Below are 26,420 nucleotides of genomic sequence, written 5' to 3'. Positions count from 1 at the left end.
CTCATGCAAGAATTTGTTAAACGCAAAGGCTGATTTGGAAAAAAATTATAATCAAGCTGCCATAGTTAAAAAGCAAAGAATCGCTGAAAACAAAAGTTTTTGATTCTTGCTTTTTTTCCTTTTTTCTTTTTTTGCTTATACAGTGCAGCAAGCAACACAGCTTATGCTTAAAAGTGTGGTTTCATCTTTAATGGAGCTTTAAAAGGTCAGCCTCTGTGTTTAACCTAGCTCTCACCTGGAATGACTGATATTGTTTTCAATGCCCGGAGAACTCTGAATGTTCTCAACGCTGAGACATTGCCCAGGTCCACAAACTCTGTCACATATCTGCAATAGGGGAGTTCACACACAAACACAATGACAGCACACAAAAAACAGTTGGAGATACAAGGGGCCTGGCACTTCATCATTCCACTCACTTTCTTACCTGGGATTACAGAAATAGTTTTCAAAGCTCTCAATACTCTGAAAGTTCGAAGAGCTGAAACATTGCCTAGGTTTACAAATTCTGTTACATACCTGTAGAATCAAATCACAGTTATTCAGAATTGAGGCAGACTTTATGTTACTTGCTTGGGGGGGCCTTTCCTCAGATTAAATTAAAATGTCAACGAGCAAATCACACTGCTTTATTTTAAACTAATTTGGGAAGTTGAGAGGTAGCTTCCATTCCGGTGAACAGAAAAGAAGACAAGATATGAAAGGAGCTTATTTTAAGAGGGCTAAGCCAGAGTTAGTTACAATACAAACGGCATTAATTCTAATATGGCTCTGCAGCACAGTCTCCATTCTGGGATGCTAAAAAACAACAATACCTGTACTGTATATCTCTTTCTCTAAAGGTTCTCCCTGTCTCAACTTGAGGTTACCAGTGACTAACAACACCCCTCCCCCTTTAAATATTGCAAACAAATACTTACGCAAATGTAATGACAGTGAAGTCAAGCCAGTTCCAGGGATCCCGGAGGAAAGTGAAATCTTCTAAACAGAAGCCCCTTGCAAGAATTTTTATTAGTGATTCAAAGGTATAAATTCCCGTGAATGTGTATCTGAAGAAAATATCAGTGCAACAGTTAACAGAAAACAAGTATTAATGATTTCGACAAAATATTCCCAACAGAAAACAGACAATTATAAAATTGGGTGGCGGGGGGAGGGGGAGATGTCAGAAGTCTAAAGTGGAATAGCAAGAATTGTTTTCCAAAGGGAAAGCTATGAGCTCTGTCTCTGGATGACAATCTAGAAGGTGCACAAAGCAGGTATGAGGCAGAGCTGATTTATGGTATATGCTATGCTCACGGTGTCAGGATTCCTAATGCTTCCGCCCACCACCACTGTAGCAGAGAGCTGGGAGAGATCAAAGTCACATGGGCAAGGAGGGAGAGGACTGGCTGGTTGGCTTTTACTGTTTATGTGTCTTCTTACTGGTTAATTTCACTTCTTCTTTCTCAGCCACTAAGAAGATGCAAAAACAGAGTAAACCAGGTGTGCAGAAGAGAGGGGAGGGAAGTCGAGGGGAAGGTAAATTCGATTTGTAAAAACTTTGTTTTTTTTCCTGGCTAAAATGTTTGTAAAAGTTGAAAATGTAAAATAAAATTATTATTTATTTATTTTTAAAGCAGGACTTTGAATTGGGTCTGAAACTAATTGGCAGCCAGTTCAGTTGGGCCAGGATTGGCTTTATATCCTCAAACCGTCTTAGGGTAGGCAAGTGAATTATATTGTTGTGTGATTTGCAATGGGGCTAGATGTCCTCCCTGGACCCTTTCCAAGGCTGTGATTCTATACTTGGGGTCCGAAATAGAGGAGGAATGTCAGAAGGATAAAACCACTTTCTGTTGTTTCGTTGTGGGTGGATGTCACCATGATGGTTCAGCAGAAAAGCAGACAATGTTGGACTTTGGGGCCATTTCCTATCTTTTTGTTACTGCATATCCAATTCAAATATATTTATAAATTTCCCTTTTCATCCCCTTAATTATCTCTTACTGCACACATTTATATCAATCCTGCTAATGTTCTGATTTGTTTACAATGTGTCCTTAAGTAACCAATAAATTTTCCCCATTCTATTTTAATAGAAAAGAAGAAAAGAAAAAGGAAACCAGTTTGCAAAGAAGGGCAGGTGGCTCCTCCTCCTTCCTTGAGTGTTCAGCTTTGATCTCCCCTCTAGCCTGGAGCTTTTCGTCACTTGCCAATTTTAGTGGCATAGTTTCTGCTTGATCTGACATTTTGAAGAGTGAATTTGTAGCTGATTGCCTTCAACCTTTGGTCACAAGCCATTGTTATCAGACAGCAAGTGTGAGGTTTACCTTCCCACCCACACTGGGTTGTGTCCAAACTGAAAGAAGTCACATGACTGTTGTTACATCCCTGGGTACCATATTACAAATCTGATTCCATCACCATTCTGCATTTTAATTGCCATTTGGATTGGGAAATAGCAAGAGGCAGAGGGGAGCAAAGACCAGTTCTTGAGCACAGAAAATGGCATTATCCTTGAGTTCTATTGTAGCTTAAAAGTGTAAAATGTGAACAAGAAGTAGGGGGTCAATCTTGGGCACAAATGCATGCGTGCATAATGTGGGAACCCATGTAACATTGTTGGTTTCTTGCCAACAGAACTGCCCCTTGGATGACTTTATAAACTTTATATATATATAAACATGCATTATATATTCATTAACACACTGAATAGTGATTAGATTTAACTTACTCTACATTCTTTGTCCAGTCCGGAGGGTTACTCATGGTCATAAATACACAGTTGGTCAAAATAGTGCACATAATAAGCATGCTGAATAATGTAAGTTATTGTTAAGGAACATATTCTTGAGAACTTATCATAAGAAAAACTGATTACATCAACAGTACATTCTGGTTCACTTCCAGTATCATTCATCTTTCCTTTGGTTTATATGATGCTCGGGGAACATCACATAACCTTCTCACATATTGCTCCATATTTAAAAGAAAAATGGGTGGATTGATGGACATTCCAATAGCCTTTCTGAAACATTATTAAATTGTTGCTGTTGTTTTTTTAAGGAAGGAAGGATAAAGTCATTTTACTTATGGATCATAAGTAAAAACAAGTGGTTTGAGTCGGATGTGGGTGGCCGGTATAATATTAAGATGCAAATGTAAGTCTAAATGGGGATGATGCCGCTAAGCATTATTGTGCTCAGCAAAGTGTCAGGCAACTTCAAAATGATGTTTCAGAATGATATGGAACATTAGGCAGAAAATGATGAGGTCAGATGAAGGCTCTCTGAACTCTGTGTATGTGCATGTGAATGCTGTAGGTTACCATTTGCCACCTGACAATTAGTTTCAAATGTGAATCAAAAGTTTATCTCATCTAAAGTAGGTTTTATAGTTATGTTAGAAAAAAAATGGCAAGGTTCTAACATAAGGTAGGGTTTTATGTTCTTGCTGTTGTTTGCGAAAACAATGGAAAAGCCAACAAGGGAAGCAGCTTCAAAAGGGCCCAAATTCAATCCCCGGGTACAACTGGAAAAGACTCCTATCTGGAGAGTTGCTGCCACTCAGTATGAGCGAAATGGACCAGTGCCCTGGTAGCTTCCTATGTCCACATATATATATATACATTATTCTAGATACTCCAGGTGTGATTGTTTGATCAAGCCAACAATTGCTGCCTCTTTAGGGAGACAGCACTAAATGTTTTGCTGGCTTTAGCCCATCTCGACAGTTGTCAATGGATCACCAGGAAAGCTGCCGTATGGGAAAACTGGGCTTCCACTCATGGAAGGGAAACCTGCCCACCTGGGGGGTGGGGAAAAGGCTAAGCACGAGCCCTGCTCAGAATGATCCGGGGTTTACATCACTACGAGCACTGGACATAACTTGTTCTCTTCACCTTCACAATAGAAATTGTTTCCTCTGTCATTCAAAGGCTCAATAACTTTAAGGGTACATTCCCACACAAATGCATACTGTTTAATTACCTAGACATGATAGGCTCTCAATGGCCACAGGATGGCACCATAAACTAAGAAATGTGTAGAGCTCTTTTATTTTTACGGAAGACGCATACATGCATATTTAGATGTTCATTTATTACATTTGCATCATGCCCTTCCTCAGAGTGGTGTGCAAGGGATTCCCAGGACATGCTTCAGAACTCCTTAGAAATACTCCAGCCCCTTCTCTTTAACAGCCGTTTTTTTGGCGTGGCGGTTCTAAAGAACAAAGAAGCAGTCAGCGCTTCTGCCAAGCAATGTGAGTTTAAGGATATTAGGTCTCCTCTGGTTACATGCAAACTGGGAATTAAAAAACGGAGCCGGAATCCCCTCCAGCGCTGGAATTTGTCACTCGTGAGATGCTTCTGTTTGTCTCCCTGCAATCCTGCCCCCTTCTCCACAGAGGTATAGCTTTGCTCATTAAGAATTTTCTTGGATTAGCCAACGAAAGCAAGTATACCCAAAGGTGCATTTGACACTTAAGAGCAAAAAGGAACGGTAGAGTTTGCATTCTTGGCATTCCAAAAGTAAATTCAACAGCGAGCCAAGACTTCTTGCCACACTTGATTCCCTTCTGTGTTCCCCTGCTTGCCAGGGCCATCCTTACCATTATAAAGAACAAGGCAGCTGCTTGGGGTATGTTGTGATTATATGGGCTCCCTGGGACCAAATGCCTGGAAAGAAACAAAGCACCGAAAAAAACAGACTAGCACCGTTTCACTTGTTGGGAAGTAACCACTTGAAAAGGATATGAATGTACCAAAATTTTAATAGCTATTTTTCTAAGAGGGTTGAATGGAGTTAACATATACACGGCGGAAGTGGCACTGAATCGGAAGATCGCCTTCCCTTTATTCAATACTATAAATGTCTGGAAGAAAAAAGGGACAGAGAGAATGGGGAAAGAATTGATTCGCGGCATGTAACATTGACCTGGGTTATCACTCAGGCACTGAAACACACGGACACAGAAGCTTGGTTAGAGAACAGTATACACAAAAGAAAACCTTCCCTATCTAATTCAGTTAATACCATGATTTCCATAAGGCTACTCAACCAATCGGGTTCAGGATTCAGTCTCAAGGCATCTCCCTCTGCACAGTCAGACATACGAGGCAGGCATCAGCTCTTCCCAACCAATACTAGGAATTACATTTTGGCTGGCTGGTCCGTAACAGAAATTTGCATAAAATTTGCATATGCTAATTATGGCTCTGATAAATTAAGGTGGTGGGTGGCTTGCCAGCACTGCACTTTGCAGTGCGCCCAGCTGCCATATAAACTTTGTTTTTAAAAAGTTTTTTTTTAAGGGAAAGGAGATTTGGGGCACACCACACGAAGCCACTGTGGAGAAGGGTGTTTTGCTTCCTCCTACCATTATGACTGCAGACCAGTTTCTTGCGAAGATGGAACCAGAAGTGTGTTGCAGGCAGGTAACAGCCTCAGCCATTCCTTCCCAACAGCCTGGTCCTACTCAGAGTAAGGCACAGCTAAGTCGGCTGAGATCAATGGGCAGGCCTTGCTCTGTGGAGCACTGCAACTGAACAGCTCCACTCGGCCAGGTAGAAAGGTTACAACATCAACTTTTAGGAAGATTTGGCTCTCAACAGCTAGGAAGCTCGAGTTCAAATGTATCATAAAAGTGAATGTGTCAAAAAAATATATGAATGGGTGTGTGTGTGCTAATGTGTAAGTTCAAATGTGCCAAAAAAGTTTTGCACATTTGAACCTACACGTTGCCTGTTCTGGTTGTACTCCAAACTGAATGAAGGAATGCCTGGTGCAGGAAAGGGGTATAATTCTGCTGTAATATCCAGGGCCTCAGGGCCCCTTTTGGGAAACCGCTGGGTATCTCCTCAGCTGATATTCACACAATTCATTTTCCCAGAAAGGAATGGACAGGAGGGGTCACACCTTCACCTGCGTGAACTTGCCCTACAGGCAATTCAAGTGGCTGCTTTGCTGAAGTTACTGATGTGGTGCAGTGACTTTTTGAGCAGTGCATGCGCACATGCGAGAGATGCCTGGCCTCCTGAACACATACAGATTTCTTAAAATTCCCAAGCAGTGTTAACACCTAATCTTGCCTGTTATCTACTGGATTCAAATGACCAGTCCTCACTCTGCGATGGCTTCTTTGGTATACCAGATATCAAGTCAGACTGGTTGCCTAAGCAACCTCCTGTCTTGTGGATTAGAAGAAACACTTCTCACAGCATCCGGGTTAATTAAGCATTAAGCTATATAGCGCTTTAAGGGGCTTTTGCTGTAAAATAATGTTCTGCAAGTGTTTTGTTATGAACACTATCCTGGACCCTGCTCTGGGTTCCTTTAGAAATATTCAAGGACTCAGAATATGAATCCTGTTTCCTTATCACATAACTGGGTGAGCTCCAGTCACATTCCCTCTTAAGATGAAATTTTAAAATGCTGGCAACCTACACAGAATGGAGAATGGAAGGCGGGTTTTGTCTGCTATCTACTACATAGAATTATCAGGATGGTCCAGATCTGCTACCTGATCAGCATAAATGACCATTTATAAACTGGCCACTTTCACAAAGCTGCCAAGCGGTGTTGGGAATAGTGCCACACATTTTAACACTTGATCTGAGGCGGATTCAGCTAATCAATCATACACCAACTGTATAAAACTACCTGGACAGCAGATGCTTTTTTTCTGCCCGACCTACGAGAACGTTATGACTTCTCTGCTTCAGAGGCCTTCCCCTCCTGAGAGTAGGAGCAGTGATATCATTTGCCACCGCAGCACCAAGGTAACTAACAGACCCTCCTTGCTCTGGTCCATGAATGGGGGGGTACACTAATGAAGCTTGTGACAGATTGGCACACAGTGAGCAAATATGAATGAGAAAAATAACCAAGCAGAGGATGGATACTTCTTTTCTTTGCTGGGGTTTCAACTTCATGTGGGCAGTTTAAACGGTAGCACTCTCTTGCAACAGCAGCACATGAGTGGGGAACAGTGGCAGAGATGCTCCCAGTAGCGCTGTGTTCGCCAGTATGGGGAGGGCTGCATTTACCAGTGGACCAATCACAGCAACCCAGAGTTCCTCCAACCTCACTGCCACCTCAGCCCATCCATCCTCACCAGTGGCATCACCACTGCAGGAAGATGCCACTGCCTGTCCTCATGTGACGCTGCTGCTTCCTTGACTACGGAGGCTGTCGTGATGAGCTCCTGAACTTCATGATTTAGCACTGCACTACTATTTTCCACCCCTTCATGGACCACTGCCTTGTCGTGGCAAAGGGGCTTGAATAACTCAGGGAAGCTATGAGCTATGCCATGCAGGGCCACCCAAGACTGACAGGTCATAACCAAGAGTCTAGACTAAATGTGATCCATCTGGAGAAGGAACTGGCAAACCACTCCAGTATTTTGCCAAGAAAACTCCATGGACATAAAAAAGGAGAAGCTTTGAGAAGAAAGCGAGAGTTTCCAAGGCATGCTCTGGTTCATGGGGTCACAGAGAGTCGAACACGACTAAGATGACTAAACAACAAAACTATTCTCCAGACTTCTGGTCACATGTAGAAGGAGAATACTCTCTCTTCAAAGTTCACGTGGCTTTAACTCTGCAAATCTTGGTGAATTTAAAAAAAAACACAACACTATTTATTTCAGACTCCGCTGCCACCCAACTTAGGCCTATATATTTTTTAACCTAGAGACCTTTTTTTTTGGAATGTATACATTTTTAGCTGCTAGAATCCACACTGATGTTTTATTTTTTCTAAAGTAGCCTATTTTTAAAAACAATTTTGTACTGCTGCCATTTAAAACACCTAGTTTTTGTTTTCAGATGCGTTGTGTTTTTATGCATGGGCCAATGCCTAAAAAGGCAGCCTAAAAGTAAGTTTACAAATATAAATGTAATATTGCTATTCTCCTTTACGACACCTGGTATGGAAAACAGTGCAAGGACCCGGTGACTTTAAGCATCCTGGGCTGCAGCCCAAAAGTCACAGTCAGAGTTAGATCAGTTGAAAACAATGGATTTATGTTAGTCACAACTAACTTAATATTTAAGAAGGGTCTTCATCACACAGCTTATAGTGAAATTATGAAATTTGCTTTCACAAGACGTAGTGATTGACACCAAGTTGGTTTTAAAATTGGATTAGAGAAACCTGTGGAGGGTAAGGCCGTATCAGAGACAAACTGCTTCGGCATACTGGTTGCTGGGAATCACAACGGGGCAGAGTAGTGTTGCCTTCTGGTTCTGCTTGCGGACTTTCCATAGGCATCTAGTTGGCCACGGTGAGAACAGGATGCTGGACTAGATGGGCCATTGGCCTGATCCAGTGGGGCTCTTCTGTTTTTATATTCTTAAGTGGCAATTGGCTGCATGGCACTGCATTTAACTTCCAGCCAGGACCTGAAACACCATTGTGTGCGAATTTTAAAGATGGAGCCTCCACCTGAGAACTGGATTTGGGTTTTACCGGCTCTGTCCTTGCAATTGTTTGCAAGACAGCTGATGTTTCAAAAAACGGGGGAGGGATTAGTCTGCATGAAGGTGGAGCAGTACGGCATTTGGTCAGAACAGCATGAGGATTCAGAATAGATACAGATTGTTATTACGGGGCCCCCTCATCCCTATTACCTCATCGGCCCTGTTGATGCTTGGAAATGGTTTCCTACAACTGCACAGCAGTAGCTTGGCAGTGGGTGACCATCTGCTTGGCACACAAAATGTTCCAGGTTCAATCGCTGGCGTCCTCCAGGAATAAGGCTAGGAATGTCTCCTGTCTGAAATCCTGGAGAGTCACTGACAAGTCAGTGTAGACAACACTGAGCTGCATGGACCAGTGCTCTGACTCAGTAAAAGTCAGTTTCCTGTGTTCCTAAGCAACAACCTCAGGCCTGCAGTTTTGCAACATCTTCAGGTTTTCAGTTTTATGTGTTTTAACAACATAACTCCCCTGCAGGTTAACTCAGAAGTTTGCTGAATTCTGCGAGGCTTACGGCCCAGTAAGCGTGCTTAGGAGTGAACCCTACACTCACTTCCCAGGGAGTAAGTCTCATTGAACACAATGGGGCTTACTTCTGAGTATACATGTTTAGGATTCCAATGTAAAGTCCCACTGCCTTTGAAGCAAAGTCATATTTGACTGCATTAGGGTGCAAGTGCTTAGCTTATTTATCTAACTGCATTAAAAACCTTTAGTCCTCGTTTCGTACAGAAAAGAGAGGGAATGAACTGGTAAGCCGTCTCTCACACCTTCAGTGACATCTGCTTTGCTGTAGTAATGCATTCAAATATGAATAGTTTAGAATAATTGCTTGCACGTGTTCAAGTCCAACATACCTCACAAACTCAGGCCACGAGTTTACTATCGCATGCTATAGGAAGCACTTGGAAGATATTTGTCTTTCCCCCGACAAGAGAGTAGACACTTGCATAACTACAATGGCTGTTTTCCTTCATGCCTGCCAAGATTGCAAGTTTTGTTTCTCTGCCAGGTTTTCGCCGCTGCTAATACATTTATTCCTCCTATTTCATTCTTTTTATGAATTGCTTGTGCTCTCATGTCTACATTTAGCCATCAACAGCAATCAAGTAACCATTTATATTTTATTCACAATCCTCCTATAACAGCTCCATCACATTTTATTTTAATAACAAAAATGCCTTCTCATTTAGAAACAGGGAAGGGGTGGGTGGGAAATCTGCAGTTAAAACTTTACACCAAATTTATGCTCGAGAAGCTTTGCCTTTTGATTTCAGCAAGCGATAATTCCCTGAGTTCCAAGGGACATCTAGGCTTGATCCTGAATGCACTAGGGCTTCCTCTCTGCTCAGGGACAGGGTGAGGTGAAAGGAGTGCCCTTCCCTCTTGTTCATGATGTGACCAGCAGCCCTCCACATCCAAGAAGAAGAAGAAGAAGAAGAAGAAGAAGAAGAAGAAGAGGAGGAGGAGGAGGAGTTTGGGTTTGATATCCCGCTTTCTCACTACCCGAAGGAGTCTCAAAGTGGCTAACATTCTCCTTTCCCTTCCTCCCCCACAACAAACACTCTGTGAGGTGAGTGGGGCTGAGAGACTTCAAAGAAGTGTGACTAGCCCAAGGTCACCCAGCAGCTGCATGTGGAGGAGCGGGGACGCAAACCTGGCTCCCCAGATTACAAGTCTACCGCTCTTAACCACTACACCACACTGGCTCTCTCCCGAGGAAGCGTAAGCAGGCAAGCTCGACCCATTCACTTAAAACAGGAGGGCCACAGGATTGGCAAGTAGGTGGCCTAATCTGACTCCTTGGAAGCATAAAGGACAAGAAGTTGCTCCTTCTGATCATCTCTGAGCCCAGAATGTTTGCACTTAATTTTTCACAATGTCTTTCCCTCTTGCGGGTGTTTTAATCTTCAAGCCTCATCCATTTTATCCCCCATCTTTCCTCATACAAATGTTTCTAGAGGAAAACAGCTTCAGCTCCTGGTTTGGGGGAGCTGCTGAAGACCATCTAAGTACCCAAGTGTAGAACCTTACACTTGTCCCTACTGAAATTCTTTTTATTAGTTTGCGGCCTGTTCTCCAATCTGTTAAAAGTCATCTTTAATCCCAATTCTATCTTCCACGGCATTAATGACCTCTCCCAGTTTGGTGTCATTTGCAACTTGTCATCCCCCCCCCCCCGGATGATGAGGATCCATTAGCGCAGGCATGGCCAAACTGGCCCTCCAGCTGTTTTGGGACTACAACTCCCATCATCCCTAGCTAACAGGACCAGCGGTCAGGGATGATGGGAATTGTAGTCCCAAAACATCTGGAGGGCCAAGTTTGGCCATGCCTGCATTAGTGAGTACTCTTTGCATTTGGTCAGTCAACCACCTAGAAATCCACTAAACAGTTACCTCATTCAGCCCACATTTTACCAGGTTCTCCACAATATCATGGGAGACTTTTTTAAAAGCCTTACTGAAATCAAGATACACTACATCAACAGCATTCCCCTGCTCCACCAGGCTTGTAACAATCAAGCTGCTTTGTTTGCAATAGGTGCATGACTCATAATTTCCTGCTAAAATCCTATAACTTTTCATACCACATATATTCTGAGTTTCTATTGTCCTATATTCATTGTGCTATAGAACAAAGAGTGACCCTCCATATGGCAATAATGCAGAGATACTGCAGAACAATTATGAAAGCAAAATGGCATATGGATGGTGCAGTATACATCCAATACTAACACACTAATTTTGTGTCAATGACATGTTGCAGAAATTGCCTGCAAAAAGACAAACAAGCCAACAAGCAACAACCAACCGAAGTGGGGCTGCCATTGTTCTTTTTTTCCAGCTTCTGTATTGTTGAACAAATTATTCAAGAGACTAATTAGTTTCCAAAGGGTTACTCTTTAACAAAGGAGATTTCTTCATACAATGTGAACTTCAAAATTCATTGCTATAAGATAGCCACCTTAAAAGAGAATCAGGGCAGATAGGCCTATCAATGGCAATGTGTCATGAGAACTTAGTGGAACCTCCACATACAGAGGCATGCCACCTGAAATTAAGGAATACTAGGGACAAACAACAAAAGAAGGCGTACACATTTGTGAGCTCTGAAAGATATCTGTCTTTGCAAAATGCTGGACTTGATCTGATGTTTAACTTCCAGTCTGATTGTTTCATATATATATATTTTAAAAGAAACCTTTCCTAATATAGTGTTTTCTGTTGAGCTGCCATGTCTGAGGGCTGTTTTATGCTCAAAACAGGAAGATCTGGGCTCATGGGAGAAATCACAGAAATTATCCATGCATCTACCCATGTATAGCTAAGCAGAGTTAAGTGAAAGCGTCACCTCTCTGTTTCTAATGAAATGGTACATCTACGTCTAATCAAATCAATGACATTTCCAGCCAAGATTAAAATCCTCATGGTTGAGTTGCCTTTTACTTTGTGGGAGAGGGCCAGGCAGAGGGTAAGCAAGGAACCTTATCCACCTTTCAACTGCAACCTACCATTTGTTCCCCACAGTAAAACAACTCGATTCAGAATAAGTCATCTGAAAGACATAACCTATGAAAGTTAACGATTCTTCATTGAGCGGGGCTTAGCATACAGATTGCATAGGAGGGAGAAGTACAGTTCTACCCTTAAACGTTTTCAAAGCGGAAATTAACGGGTAAAATTATGCCCTGTTCCTATGGACTAACACCAAGAGGCAAGGACGTAATACGTGGAATACGTAATGGCTTCGCACTGCTTCATGGGAAGGCCAGTCCTGACAGTTCTGAATGTGGAAGCAAGGAAATGGTGCCATCTATGGAACTGACTGCCTTACACAACAGTTTCACACTGCATCATGGGAAAGCTGCCTTAGTCCTTCTGAGAGTACTGTTCCACAGCTACTGCTATGCTATTTACCACCATGGTATTATTAGTTTTTTCTTAATGTTGGAGGTACAGAATTATTTTGCAAATACTGTAAATAAATAAAATCAAACCCTGCTGATGACTGGACAGCTCAGAAACAAAATATGTGATGTAAACCCTTGTTGCAGAGAAATGACATAAATGAGCCAAAGGGCAACTGCAAAATGTATTTAATATTATTATTTTTTAAAAAAAATATTACTAAGGGAAGATGTGCTGCTAGCAGCAAAGTTAATAAAACCACCGTTCATTCATTTTTCAAACCCTTCCCTAGGTGTAAGATAATGTAAGCAACAATTGCCGTGAAATGCCAAGCATTGTATAATAAAACTGCTTCACTGTATGCAAATGCAGAGGAGGGGAATATTATAAACACTAATATGTAGCACTTATTTATGGGCAACGTCAGTGAAGTCAACTAAGAAAAACAGAACATATTGGATAATAAGCACCAGTAAGTTGCACGGGCTAAAAAGCATTCAACTGAAAGGTTGCAGGATCTCCATCCCATCATATTCCAGTGGGACTTGCACTAAACTCACAGCAAAGACTCACTTTTTTGTTAAGGTAGTACGGGTCGAGATCCTCCAGGGGCTCCGACACCATTCCCGGAGGTATGTCTCCATAGATAAAGGGCAGTGATTTGCCAGCCTCCAAGTCACTATTGGGTTTTGGTTTGTTTTCATCGTCGTCAATGTCTTTGCGCTCTTGTTTGGGCTTCTTCGCTTTTTCCTCAGCGATGCGTTGTTCGATAGCTGCCAGCGATTCTTTCGTGAAAAAGCGGAAGCTGTCAGGTCCTGGTGGTACCAGCACTGATTGCGCCATCTTTTCATCCTGCACTTCTTAATTACAGTTGTGTCCCATGTATAAAAAAGTGCTAGGGGACACAAAACATAGGGGTGAGAGAGAGAGAGAGAGAGAAGGAAACTTATTGAATTTAAACCCCACCCTTCCTCCTGAAGGAATCCAGCATGGCAAACACAACCCCAATTTATTTCAAAAAGCATTTTAAAAATGGTCAAGACGTTCTAAAAACAGTTATGGTTAAAAACATTGCTTTATCCAGTGATCTCAGGGTTGCCATGAGCAGTATTCTTTAGCCACCAATGGCCTGGGTAAACATGAATGTTTTCCAGTTGCTGAAAGTTAATAATAGTGGCGACAAACTCACCAATGAGGGCTTTACACAAATGGAGAGCCACCACTGAAAAGGCTCAACACCAGCTGAGCAGGCCCCGATGGCTGCATCGCCACGACAAGGCCTCATCTACAAATTATAGGGTCCAATATGGTTGATACTGGGGAAGTCACTCTTTTAAGTAATTGGGTCCCAAGCTATTTAGGGATTTATATGCGACAATGAACACGCTAAATTGGGCCTGATAGCTCACAGGCAGTCACACTGGTTGTTTTGATTGACTGAATTTGTATACAGTCGTACTTCGGAAGTTGAACAGAATCTCTCCCGGAAGTCTGTTCGACTTCCAAAACGTTCAGAAACCAAGGCGCAGCTTCTGATTGGCTGCAGGAAGCTCCTCACTTCCAGGTTTGCGGTGTTCGGGAGCCAAAATGTTTGACTCGCAAGGCGTTCAGGATCCAAGGTATGACTGTACTGACCTTCATCTAAAGATCACATTTTATGTCACAGTTCACGACATAAAAATACAAAATGAGAACACAAAATACATAATAAAAATAATAACATAACATAACCAATACTCCCTCCCCCCCCAAAAAAAACCCTACATTTAAAAGGACATAGAATGTTAATCAGCCAAAGGCCTGGCTGAAGAGAAACCTTTGCCTGGTTTCTAAAAACTTATCAAGCAGCTTGTTAACTAGGCAGGTGGATGTTTTCCTTTGCTGTAGTCCTCGCCTGTAAAATGAGGCGTAATCATCTACAACACAAGGATTTTAAGGGAATAAAAATAACATTCCTAATATGTTAAGTGCTATTTTATTCTTCCCATTACAGATTAGAAATCAACAGTTTGCAAAATTCACTCAAACACAACAACTCTATGCTAATAACACAGTAGCACATGGTCTCATCAAGCCACCAATGGCATAACTCACTAACCTAGCAGCATTCTGCAGCCGCTGGACTGTCTTCAAGGGCAGTCGCACGTGGAGAACACTACCGTAGTCTAAGCAGGTCACTAGAGAACGGACAACTGAGACCAGGCTATCCCAGTCCAGGAACAAGAGTTAGCTGGAAAACCAGTCTAATCTGGGCATACACATTCCTAGCCACAGAATCCGCTTGAGACACCACTGACAAAGTGGGATACAGGAATAATCCCAGATTATGAACCCATTTTTTTTTCTGTGGGGAGTGTGTAACCCCGCCCAGAACATGTCATATTCCTAGTTCCAGGATATGGGAACCACCCACCTTCCCACAGCAGTTTTTTCTTATTGGGATTCAGCCTCAATTGAGGGGCTTCTGTAAATCTGGGACTGTCCCTGGAAAATAGGGACACTTGGAGGGGCTGTAAGCAATACCCCCTCAGCCACCAGGTCAAGCAGTTTTTGTCCTAGGAAAATAGCTGTCCTGTCAGACATAAATGCCATGAGGCGAGGGGATTTTCTACGTATGGTGATGGGGGCAATAGCTGCCTATGGTGACAAAAGGTCACCCCCAAAAATCTGGCAAATACTCTGGGAGCTACCTTTGCTGGTATGCTGAATCAGCTAAATTAGGGAGTGTTTTAAAAAGAAACATTTCCATATTATTAGAGTCTAGGGCTGAAGGGGTGGGATTTGCTTCACTTCTTGTTTACTGCTGTTGCCACCACAGAGACCATTTCTGTAACGCAGGTGGCACTGTGGTCTAACCACAGAGCCTAGGGCTTGCCAATCAGAAGGTCGGCGGTTCGAATCCCCACGACAGGGTGAGCTCCCGTTGCTTGGTCCCTGCTCCTGCCAACCTAGCAGTTCGAAAGCACATCAAAGTGCAAGTAGATAAATAGGTACCGCTCCAGCGGGAAGGTAAACGGCGCTTCCATGTGCTGCTCTGGTTCGCCAGAAGCGGCTTAGTCATGCTGGCCACATGACCCAGAAGCTGTACGCCAGCTCCCTCGGCCAATAAAGCGAGATGAGCGCCGCCACCCCAGAGTCATTCGTGACTGGACCTAATGGTCAGGGGCCCCTTTACCTTTACATTGGAAAATAAAAGGGGGAAAAAAAACTTCTAGCAGTGCTTGGTTTACCTTTAAAAGATTCAGTGGTATGGCACTCCTGCTGCACCCATAGGAATGTGGTATATATGCATATATGCACAAAGAGCAACAAATCGGGCTTGGACACTTGAATGTAGCACCGTCCTGCCAAAAAACTTTACATGGATTTAGGGATGGGAGGAATCCTTAATTGAATTATGGGCTTGCTATAATAACAACAGTCAAACCCTACTCTTAAAAATTAAGCCCATTACTTTCAAATGTAAGCATTTTATTTTATTTTTTTCCCTCCCAGAACTGAGAATGGGAATCTTTTCAACGCATATGTCGCTGAAAAATGAAAATAATCCGATGGAAAAAGATGCTTAAAGCTTAAATCCAAAGCGTAATCTGTGCCACATCCTATTTTTGTTTTTATATACATATATATAAACCAAACCAACCACCCTGAATAAGCAAAGCACATTATCCAAGCAATTAAATAGTAACAGCAACAGAAGATTAACAGTTTGAGTGCCAGATGATCTAGCGGAATAGCATTGATAAGATGAATATGGCACGCGGCGAGGGAGTCTGCAGCCTAAAAAATTCTCTCCCGCCCCCAAGGCATATACATAACAAGTGTCCATCGGCTTCGCGCCTCAGAGTCCTCCTCTTTGGGGAATAGCTGCAGCCTCTCTCTCTCCCCTCCCTTTCCGTCTCCAGTAACACAAACACACCACACTCCTGCAGGTGTGCACCAGGAAAACAGGTTTTGGTGCTGCAGACGAAGCGCACCTGCGGCGCCTCCGATGTGCAAAGGTGCAAAGGTTCCCTGTCACAGGCAAAACATGCGCGATCCAAAAAGGCGGCGACGGGAACGTTAGGAATAAAAAAGGAAAAGTGGGTAGAAAACCATGTCTAGGAAACAGCGCGCGCACGAGCGCGCGCGCGCACACACACGGTCCTTTTGTCAAGACTGCAGATGCATATGTCATGCATTATTACCCTTATTATAGGATCGTTCACTTATGGGGGTTTGGCACACGATGCTCGTGAAGATGCAGCAAAAACGCCACCATACTTTTTTCTTCTTTATTTTGTGCTCGGGGTGGGGGGTGGGGTGGGGTGGGGCGAGTAGTGATGTTACCTTTTATTTTTTAATGTGATTCTCCTTCAACAGACCACACCTAACTTCCTGCTTAAAGGATCTTGGTTACTGAAGTAAAAACTAGCATTTCCTGTGCAAAGAAGGACCACTCGGCGCTAGAAAGTCCACAAGGTGGCGCGCGCACGCGATCGCAATGCTTTCGGGCGAGATCACTTTGCGGGGGGCGCTGGAATTAGACTCCCAGACCTGAGTGTTTTTCAAGCCCTAAGGCTTTTGGGTTTCAAAGTAAGGATTTTAAGGGGGGGCGTTTTCTTACGCCCCCCAAAAAGCTCCTAAACGATGCACCGTGCTTCACAAGAAAGATGTAAGTGAAGCTGATTAGCAGACGTGGGTGAACGGAGCGGGCAGTTTGCGTACAGAAGCAGTTTTAGGATCAATCGGGATTAATGTGGAATATGGCACGTGTGCACGGTGTTTGGAGGGCTTTCCAGTTCAAATGGTGCATCGGGAAGAAAGAGAAATGAGACTCAGTCTCAGGGTCGTGGGTTCGAGCCCCACGTTGGGCAAAAAAAAAAAAAAAAGATTCCAGCTTTTTAGGGGGTGGACTAGATGACCCTCGTGGTACCTTCCAACTCTACAATTCTGTGGTTCTGTGATTCATAATAAGATGCTCCAACGTGTTGCCACCCACATCACACGGGGGGGGGGGAGACTATTTACTTCTTTAAGGCTATGTATAATAATGTATGGCATACGCTGCCACAAGCTGTGATGATGGCCTGTCTTCCTGCTGCCTGCAGGAAAAGTCACTGAAATTTGTAGTAGCGCTGAAACTTATGCCTAATCTTTATCCTCCTTGTGCTTTAGCATATAGACTGGAATACTCGCTGTAAGCCATCCTTCCTTTCGCAAGGTGCAATTGCACACAGCAGCATCTACCGGTATTTTTGTGGAGAGACTTAAGTTGCGCTTCTTCATTTTCTTGGGAAAAAATAAAATGAAAATGAATGAAAACTTTCCCTTATCGGAAACCTCTTGTGCACTGCATGGATTTCATTGCATGAGGAGGGGAAAAAAACCCGCCTGTTAACAGGGAATCTAAAAAGCATCCCTTGCCATAAATGATGGAGTAGTGACTTTCTAGACTCTGCCTGACTACGCTCCGTACTCATCATCAAGCTCCAGAGACCAGGAATAATAGTACAGTGCAGCTGACTCTTCATGTTGTTGTGTGCAGGTCCCTGGCTCCACATCACAATAGGTGGTGGAGGGTGTGGGTGCCTGGACTGTTGTTGCACTAGGGTGAGAGAAGCCAGGCTTGCCAACCTACTGGCTGTTCTTTCCAATTCATGCTGAGTGGTGACATTTTGACGATGCTCAATATGGCTCTACATAGCCTTTTTGATACGTCTGGAGAGAGTGGCAATGTTGGAGAGGACTGTGTACAGGTGCCGCCACGATACACTTTATATAGCGGAGCCCTTGATTGACACAGTGGAAAACTCGCAGGTGTCTAGATATTGATCATTGGCTCTGCTGGCTGGAGCTGATGCATGCTAAGAGTCCAGTGACATCTGCAAGGCCACAAGTTCCCCACTGCTGGCCTAGAAGTTTCATCAACTGCAGATTGTGACAGTCCACTTTTTGATGGAACAACTGCTCCAGTCCAGTCTAGATTCTGAAGTTGAGGCTCCAGTACTTTGGCCACCTCATGAGAAGAGAAGACTCCCTAGAAAAGACCCTGATGTTGGGAAAGATGGAGGGCACAAGGAGAAGGGGACGACAGAGGATGAGATGGTTGGACAGTGTTCTCGAAGCTACTAACATGAGTTTGGCCAAACTGCGAGAGGCAGTGAAGGATAGGCGTGCCTGGCGTGCTCTGGTCCATGGGGTCACGAAGAGTCAGACACGACTGAACAACAACAACAACAACAACTGCTCCAGTCAGTGTATGCAACAGTTTTAAATGGTATGGGGCAGGCACCTGTGTCTGGCAGAAATCAGAGATCACGAGAGGCGTCTTAACAATATCTCCCATGCACAATGTTCTGCCACTCTCTCTCCCCCTCTCTGTCTCTTGACATCAAGGATATGTATGCAACTATGGAATTTCCTCTCCAGGGAGCTCCAACAACCTGTGTGTGTCCCCAAGGAGTGTTTGCAAGCAATGTCTTGTGTTTCTTTCTGGGCTGGCTTTGGGAACTATGGTTATAAGATATTTAGATGCTTATTGTATTGTGTTTTTGTTCTGGTTTTGTGGTTTTCTTTTGTCTCTAATAAATTTGCAATAAACATCAATTTAAAAAGATACAGAGGAAATATGTGGGTTTTAAATGCTTGTTGCATTTCTAGCTATTTAATGTTTTGCCCTGGTAATGGACTGGATGAGAGCCAACAAACTGAAGCTCAGTCCAGATTAATTCATTATGTGTCTTTAGGTGCCAGGCAGAAACGTTTCTCTTTAACCAGGCCTTTGGCTTATTAACATTCTATGGCCTTTTAAATGTGGGGTTTTTTTTTGGAGGGGTATTGATTTTGTTTTGTTTTCATTATGTATTTTTTGTTCTCATTTTGCATTTTTATGTTGTGAACCGCCCTGTGATCCTTGGATGAAGGGCTGTATACAAGTTTTATCTTTATTATTAAAAACAACAACAATAATGGAATACAAAAGGGTATTTGTACATTTCTCCTTCTAGTATACTGGCTGTCCCAGATCTTCAGGATATGGTGGGATATACACTGAGAGAAGTGGATAGGAATGAATGGAGCCCTCTCTTGTTAAGGAGCCTACTTGCCTATTCCTTCATACAAAATGAGAAATCCATCAGTATGTGGGTGCTCTTTTGATGTTTAATAGCCTATCTCCTGATATGTCACTAAGACTTGGTTAGTCAGGTTAGAAGAATAATATCAAACTTGTTTAAAGTTCAGTCTTAATTGCACTTCACAGTTAAAGGCAAGAAGTAGATAGGAGAGCTATTATATGCTTTCTGGGCATGCCAATGACAAGGCAGGTTTTCTTATTGATTTTTGCCTGCCCTCACTTCAGCTTCTGGTTGGTTAAGGGACTTAAACTAGCAATTTTGTCTGTCTCCATAGCTCTATGTCCTGTTGCTTTGACAACAAAGCAAGATGGATAGAGAGTAGTGGGAAGAGGACTGGTGGACAGCTAAGAGAAAAGAGAACAGGAACTAAACTGGGATCACGTGTATTTTAATAGGGGTGGGGAGAGGATAGTCTTGTTGCAGAAACCACTGTCTCTCTGCAGAAAGCACTTTAAGGGCTGTCCAATAGGCATGATGAAATACAGAACTGCATATCCCCGAGGTAGTTAATTTTCGAGTGTTACGTAAGGAAAGCTGAGTGATTATTAATGTATGGACCTGCGTTTCTGTGGGAGTTAAAACCGAACCTCTTCGTGTGTGTTAATTTCTGCATGGATAATCTTAAGAGTCTTAACATCCGTGCTTTTGCACATAGGTAACTTGGAACTCTCTGTTTCTCCCCACCACCACCAGCCAAAAAATGGGGAAAGCCACATGGCCCTTTGTGAGATTAAACTCTGGTCTTAATTTTTGAGCAAAACAAACAAGACAGATGGTGGCAATCTAAACTCAAATGGCAGGAAGTGCACTCTGGAGTGTGAGAGAACAGTGGATACAGAATACAAGAATCGAAACATTTGCATAGCATAGATAGAATGTGGCGATTCTATCATTTGGGTGGGCAAGTCCTGCAATATGTTTTAAAATCCATTTTAAAACAATCCAGCAGCCTACAGTGAAGGAGATGTTGCCGTCTTCAGATTATCTGGATTTTCGGCCCGCTTTTTCCGTACATCATCCACAATCCATGCACACTGCTGGGTTGCAACATCCAAACGTCTGTGAGCGCAGAGGCCTTTCGCTTTGCCTGAGCAGCAAAACAGAGGAAGCTCCTTTTGTCTTCCATGCGCTGGCAGAACTTTGTATTCTGTAGCAAGCAGTTGGTGAGGGTAGCAGCTTGTGTATGGAAAGAGTGAGCAGATTCTTCAGAAATCCGAAGATGGTAAAAGCCATTTCACAGTAGCTTTTTTTTTTTTTTTTTAGGCCATAGCAATCAATATTAGCTAGGGCTGGAACAAAATTGCAGACCTATGATATATTTAAGAGGACCCATAAGTCGCAATGTGAATGCGGAAATTGTTCAAAAACATCTACAGCCGTATGTGTGCTAGGGGATAATATTACACCTGCTTGTTATCAGAACGGGCATTCACATCAATGGGAGGGGACCCCTTTTCTTTCCTCTGTTCCAGAATATATCGCTAACAAGTACAGAGTAGGAGCCTAAAGCCAGTCATGCAGACAACGTGACATTTATCAAGGAGCAAGTGTGTTTGTGTGTCTCAGAAATCAGCTCAGAGAAACACTAGATATTCATACCTAATTTGGACCATGTGCTGCTACCTACCTTTCTTAAAATGTAACTTTCCTGTTCATCGCCCCTGTGTGTCCAGGGTGGAAGTTAGGATGGCTTTATGCAATGAACATGAATGCTTGCCGTGTGCTGTACAATGCTGTGGGTACAAGCAAACAAATGAAGGGTGGCCGATACACCTGCATACCTTCATCTTGAGCACAGATATTTAAAATGGCGTCTATTATGCACTCACTGGGAGAAATGGCAATGAAGCTACCATGTTTGCAGTGTGGAGCCGCTGCAAGTACTTTAAAGTGGGGTGCAAGTTGTGCTCTGCTCAGGGACTTGTTGGAACGTTTGTGTTGTGTATCTCATGGCTTTTCTGTTCCTTGAGAATAGCTACCAGCTGAGGCATATACACCAGCCATCAGCAGCAGGGATGAAGAACTCGTGCCTCTTCAGACGTTGCTGGGCTCCAACTCCCATCAGCCCCAGCTGGCCTAGCCTATGTTCAAGGATGATGGGAGTTGTGGTCCCAACAACAAATGGAAGGTCACAGGTTCCCTACTCATAATCTACAGGAACAAACCACATGTTGTGCACGTAGGAGGTTCCAGGTTCAATGTTGAGCATCCCCAGTTTTAGAGGCCTCAGAGCGATACTGACAGAGTAGGTCTTGCTAGGCTAAACAAGCAAATAGCACACTCTCCAATATGTTGAGTCCCAAAACCGGGATGCATGCCTTCCCAGCAGTGTTCCTGCAGCAGTCATGTGATGTGCATGAGATCATGGAACCCAAAAGACACACTTTTTTGGAAGGGTCCATGCTCTTGCACGAGAGTACGGCACCCAAAAATGTATGTTTTGGGGCACCGTTCAAAATTGCGGTTTGGAAAAGTGCTTTATTTGAGGGAGATCTCAGTGTGGAATTGCGCAAGATCACGGTGCCCCAAATGGCCGCTGTGCTCTCGTGGGACAAAATGTGAGGTCTTCTGTTTTCTTTCCAAGACGCTTGTGGAATATTAATTCGTCTGACCTGGTATAAGTATCAGTTTGGATTTTGTGATCCTCTCCACCATCTCAACTGATGAGTTACTGATTTTGCATTTTTAATTGTACTTGCATTTAGAAAGCAAAACTTTAAAAAGATGCACATTTTACAAGCTGTAGTATAGTGAGACATGTGGAAAAGTCCCTACAGTCAAAAGTTGTTGAACTGAACTATATGGGGCAGGGGTGGAACCCATAAAATGCACAGGCTACAATCCTAAACACACCACCTTGAGCACAGTGAGAGTAAACATGCATAGGATTTAAACCACACTGTTAATGTGGCCGAAGGAATCCAAAGCTTTGCCTTGGAAACTTATTTTTTATTAGTATGCTTGTAAATATATTAAAAATACGACAACTCCATAGCATGCATTTCCTTCACATTAGATTTTTAGGGTTATCCAGGCAGGACCTTGGAGCATATATCAAGGGTGCCACACTGCAGAAGGAGCAGGAGCGCTTCCAAATGCAGTAGGCAAGTCAAGTAATACCACTTACTGTCTAAAGAGTCCTTCCTCCCATAAAACCATTAAGGGTTTAAAATATCTGCAGGGTGTTGGGGTGTATTTTGTTATGTTGATATTTTTTAAAAAGCAGGATTTTACCAAATACTTGCGGTGTTCCTCTCACATATAGGGGTCAACTCTGGCCCTGGCTATTCTCCCCACCCACACCCCATTTTGACACACAGTGTGGCAGTCTCCTTTTAAATTTCAGGGAGTGGTTAGTTGGTTGCCCATTCTATTTGGCTGACGTGTTGCAGGCAGGAATTCAGCTGGTGTGACTCTCTTTCCAACAAGGTGATTTCAATGATGTGGAAATTCAGGAACTGCATGCTTTTCACACCTTCGAATCGCCCATGCTAGATAAAAGTCGCACTTGCTAGGTTTCAGCCTGTTGGGCCTTTGTTGAAGGCGCTGGACTCCAGTTGCCAGCCAGGGGTCTTTCCACAGGACCATTCAAAAGCATGCACTGACTGCATTTTAGTCTTGGAGATGGGGAACTCCTATAAGAGACCTTTCAGTAACAATAAGACAATTATGCTGTTTTCCACTGAAAATGCAAAAAAAAGCAAACAAACAGCCCACCACAAATCACAATACTGCAAAGCGTGCATTGCATTCCTATCCCAAACAACTAAAAACTACCTAAGGAAAAAAACACCCACCTTAGAAGAATACTAAAAAAAAAATAGCATGACATGAAAGTGATTTGAAGAAGAAACCATGGACTGCTGCTAAGTAACTAATGATGCCACAAAACTGTAGGTGTATATTGCAAGCGCAATTGCAAAGAATGCTGGGGGAAGGGAAAGCACTGCTTTTTTTCTAAGATGCATAATATAGTACTTTGCTCTTGTGAAGAAAATGTGCAGGCTGCACAACAAATATACCTTTGATGTGCAAACAAGAAAACCAGCCCTGTGCAGAATGAATTAAAGAGTTCACTTTGATATTGTAGTTGGGGGTGGGGAATGAGCCAAGTGTGTGTAGCAAGCTGCAAGAGAGACCTTAAAAGTTTGCAAACAGGAACAAAGCCTTCCCTGCCTTTCCTGGATTGGCCGGCAGGCATCTCATTTAAGAGCTCCTGCTTAAGTAGAGGCATTTGCTGAATCCTATCTGGTGGTCCTTTTGCTGTGTCACCTGAGAATGCTAAACCACAGCTACAGATGGGATTAGTCATCCTGCACTGCTAAAAATGTTGATGAACAAATGCAGAGAAAGGATGGTGCTGGAATTCCAGTTTAGGTGTCAACAGAGAACTGGAGAGGGGGAGTATGGGCATTGCTTCCTCGCTTTTCCTCTGTGTTTAATGTACAAAAGATATTCTACAGGGGGGGTTGTTCCTTCTCTTCCTATGAGGCTATCCTTTAGCACATCGCTGAATCCTGGTCATAGCTTAGGATGTTCAGGCACTACCATGCCAAAAAAACCAAAACAAAGCAAGGCAAAAACAGGTGTGGCTCAGACAAAACGTCCCCAGTCCTGTTCGTCTGCAGGGTTGGGCTGGGGATGTCCCCCGTCTGAAACTCTGGAGGACTAGATGAATCAGTCATCTGACTCAGTACAAGGCCGCTTCCTATGTTCCCAAAACCTGCCGTCTCCTAGTAGAGCAGGAAGATCCTTGGCTGAGACTCAGAGAGCTGCTGCCAGTTGGTGCGTAGATAATACCATTCTAGATGGAACAATTGTTCCGACTGGCAGTTCTTATGACCTGATGGCAACAGCCTTCGTCTGGTGCTGCCGCTGAAGGTGGATTTGGTTCTTGCGGCTGACAAATTAAAACAAAAACGTTTCCTCTTTCCTGCACGGATATCCCGCCTTTCTTCTACAGTGGAACACAAGGTGATGCATGTGTGCTTCCTGGTTGGTCACCCATCTCAGCACTGGCCTGACCCAGATCTGTAAGGTGCCTTCAGCCCATATCCTGAGAACGCTGTCCCTAGACCTGGGCTCCCTGAACATGTCTAATCTTCCTCCTACCCCTGCACAAAGCGATCTAAGCTTTGGGCCATTGCTACATTGGACGATAAGTGGATTGTGGTTATTAGCTATGATGGCGGTATCAAATTATGTGTGAAGAAGCACCTTGTTTTGTCAGCTTCCCCTTCCACCCTCTGCTTATGTCAGCTCAAGTAAACAGGCCTGCTTCTATCACCTCAGGCTTGGCCCTTAGATTTTAAGTGGAAGTTCTAATCCGTACCCTTTCGGAGGAACTGGCCCACTTTTCTAGCAAGGCTGGATCTGAATTTCAGCCAGCAGAGGGCAAATCCATTAGGGCACATGGGGCACTGGCCCACCAACTTCAGTCTGCCCTCAGCCACCCCTACCTGCCTGTCTTATTCATAGACTATTCACAGCATCGTAGAGTTGGAAGGGATCCTGTAGATCATCTAGATCAGGGGTCAGCAAACTTTTTCAGCAGGGGGCCGGTCCACTGTCCCTCAGACCTTGTGGGGGGCCGGACTATATTTTGGGGGGGGGTTGATGAACGAATTCCTATGCCCCACAAATAACCCAGAGATGCATTTTAAATAAAAGCTCACTTTCTACTCATGTAATAACACCAGGCAGGCCCCACAAATAACCCAGAGATGCATTTTAAATAAAAGGACACATTCTTCTCATGTAAAAATACCAGGCAAATAACCCAGAGAGGCATTTTAAATAAAAGCACACTTTCTACTCATGTAAAAATACCAGGCAGGCCCCACAAATAACCCAGAGATGCATTTTAAATAAAAGGACACATTCTACTCATGTAAAAACACCCTGATTCCCGGACTGTCTGCGGGCCAGATTTAGAAGGCGATTGGGCCACATCCGGCCCCTGGGCCTTAGTTTGGGGACCCCTGATCTAGACCAACCTCCTGCAATGCAGGAATATGCAGTTGTCCCATACGGGGATCAAACCTGCAACCTTGGCATTATCAACCCCATGCTCTAACCAGCTGAGCTGTCCAGCATGCATTCTGACTTACAACTAGTCAGCAGGGTGGTACTACCTTTCAGCTTCAGCTCTCTCCTCCTTAACCACCATGTTGCCTTTGGAGAACTTAGCAGGGAGGAAGATGGAAACAAAACTAGAATTAGCTGGCTCTGCTTGCCATTGGCTTCGGCTCCATCTATCAGCCACTCTGCCACCATCGACTTAGATTCCCTGCCTTCCCGTTTTGCCCGTCCAAATGGACACAACAGCCACTGCTGATTTCAGCCCTTGGCTGGGAGGCCTCTGACCCTTTGGAGAACCTACCCACGTAGCCGTCTCAAGACACGCTCAAACTAAGGGCAAATGTGTGTGTGTTTTAAAGGCATGTACATTAAATGAGAAATGCCAGTAAATCATGGCTGCCTATCGCACATGCATGTCTCTTGACACCAGGGTACATGCTTTTTAAAACACATATGCCTCCCACGAGGAACATGATATGCTTTCACCACAATTTTATGAAGTGTCCCCATGTCAATGTGAGGTATATATAAGTCAATTTGATAGCCATGATGTACGCCCACAAATATGAATCTGCTGTTAGTTACTAATCTCCTACTTATTTTAAACCAGAGATTTTCATCTACTGTTAACAAATGCATGAGGCAAGGTGTCATTTGAGTCTTGGATCTTTAGGGCACTGGGGTGATTTTAAGCATGTGCAGAGTACATTTTTACAGATTGCAGTTCACAACTGCCCCCCCCCCGCAAATGTGGGTTAGTGGTTCAGGCTTCCAGAGAAGATGCCAGGATTTCTTGTCACTGCTAATGTGGCATAGCAAGTTAGTGTGTTGAACTAAGACTAGGG

General features: G+C 43.5%; 1 protein-coding gene across 1 annotated transcript in view; it reads right to left on the bottom strand.

The window, feature by feature from the left end:
* Positions 1 to 26,420, bottom strand: part of LOC117056138 (sodium channel protein type 2 subunit alpha-like) — a 97,779-nt gene that overhangs the window by 44,499 nt on the left and 26,860 nt on the right. The window contains exons 2-6 of the mRNA XM_033166294.1: positions 12,950 to 13,271; positions 4,739 to 4,857; positions 2,717 to 2,806; positions 921 to 1,049; positions 428 to 519 (exon numbers count right to left, since the gene is read on the bottom strand). Coding sequence (XP_033022185.1) covers positions 428 to 519; positions 921 to 1,049; positions 2,717 to 2,806; positions 4,739 to 4,857; positions 12,950 to 13,219 — 700 coding nt within the window. The 5' untranslated portion in view covers positions 13,220 to 13,271. The remainder of the gene's footprint in view (positions 1 to 427; positions 520 to 920; positions 1,050 to 2,716; positions 2,807 to 4,738; positions 4,858 to 12,949; positions 13,272 to 26,420) is intronic.

Source organism: Lacerta agilis, chromosome 1 (genome assembly GCF_009819535.1).
Source record: "Lacerta agilis isolate rLacAgi1 chromosome 1, rLacAgi1.pri, whole genome shotgun sequence".
Lineage (NCBI taxonomy): Eukaryota > Metazoa > Chordata > Lepidosauria > Squamata > Lacertidae > Lacerta > Lacerta agilis.
The sequence above is the reverse complement of the archived record's forward strand: the minus strand, read 5'-3'. Positions and strand labels throughout refer to the sequence as shown.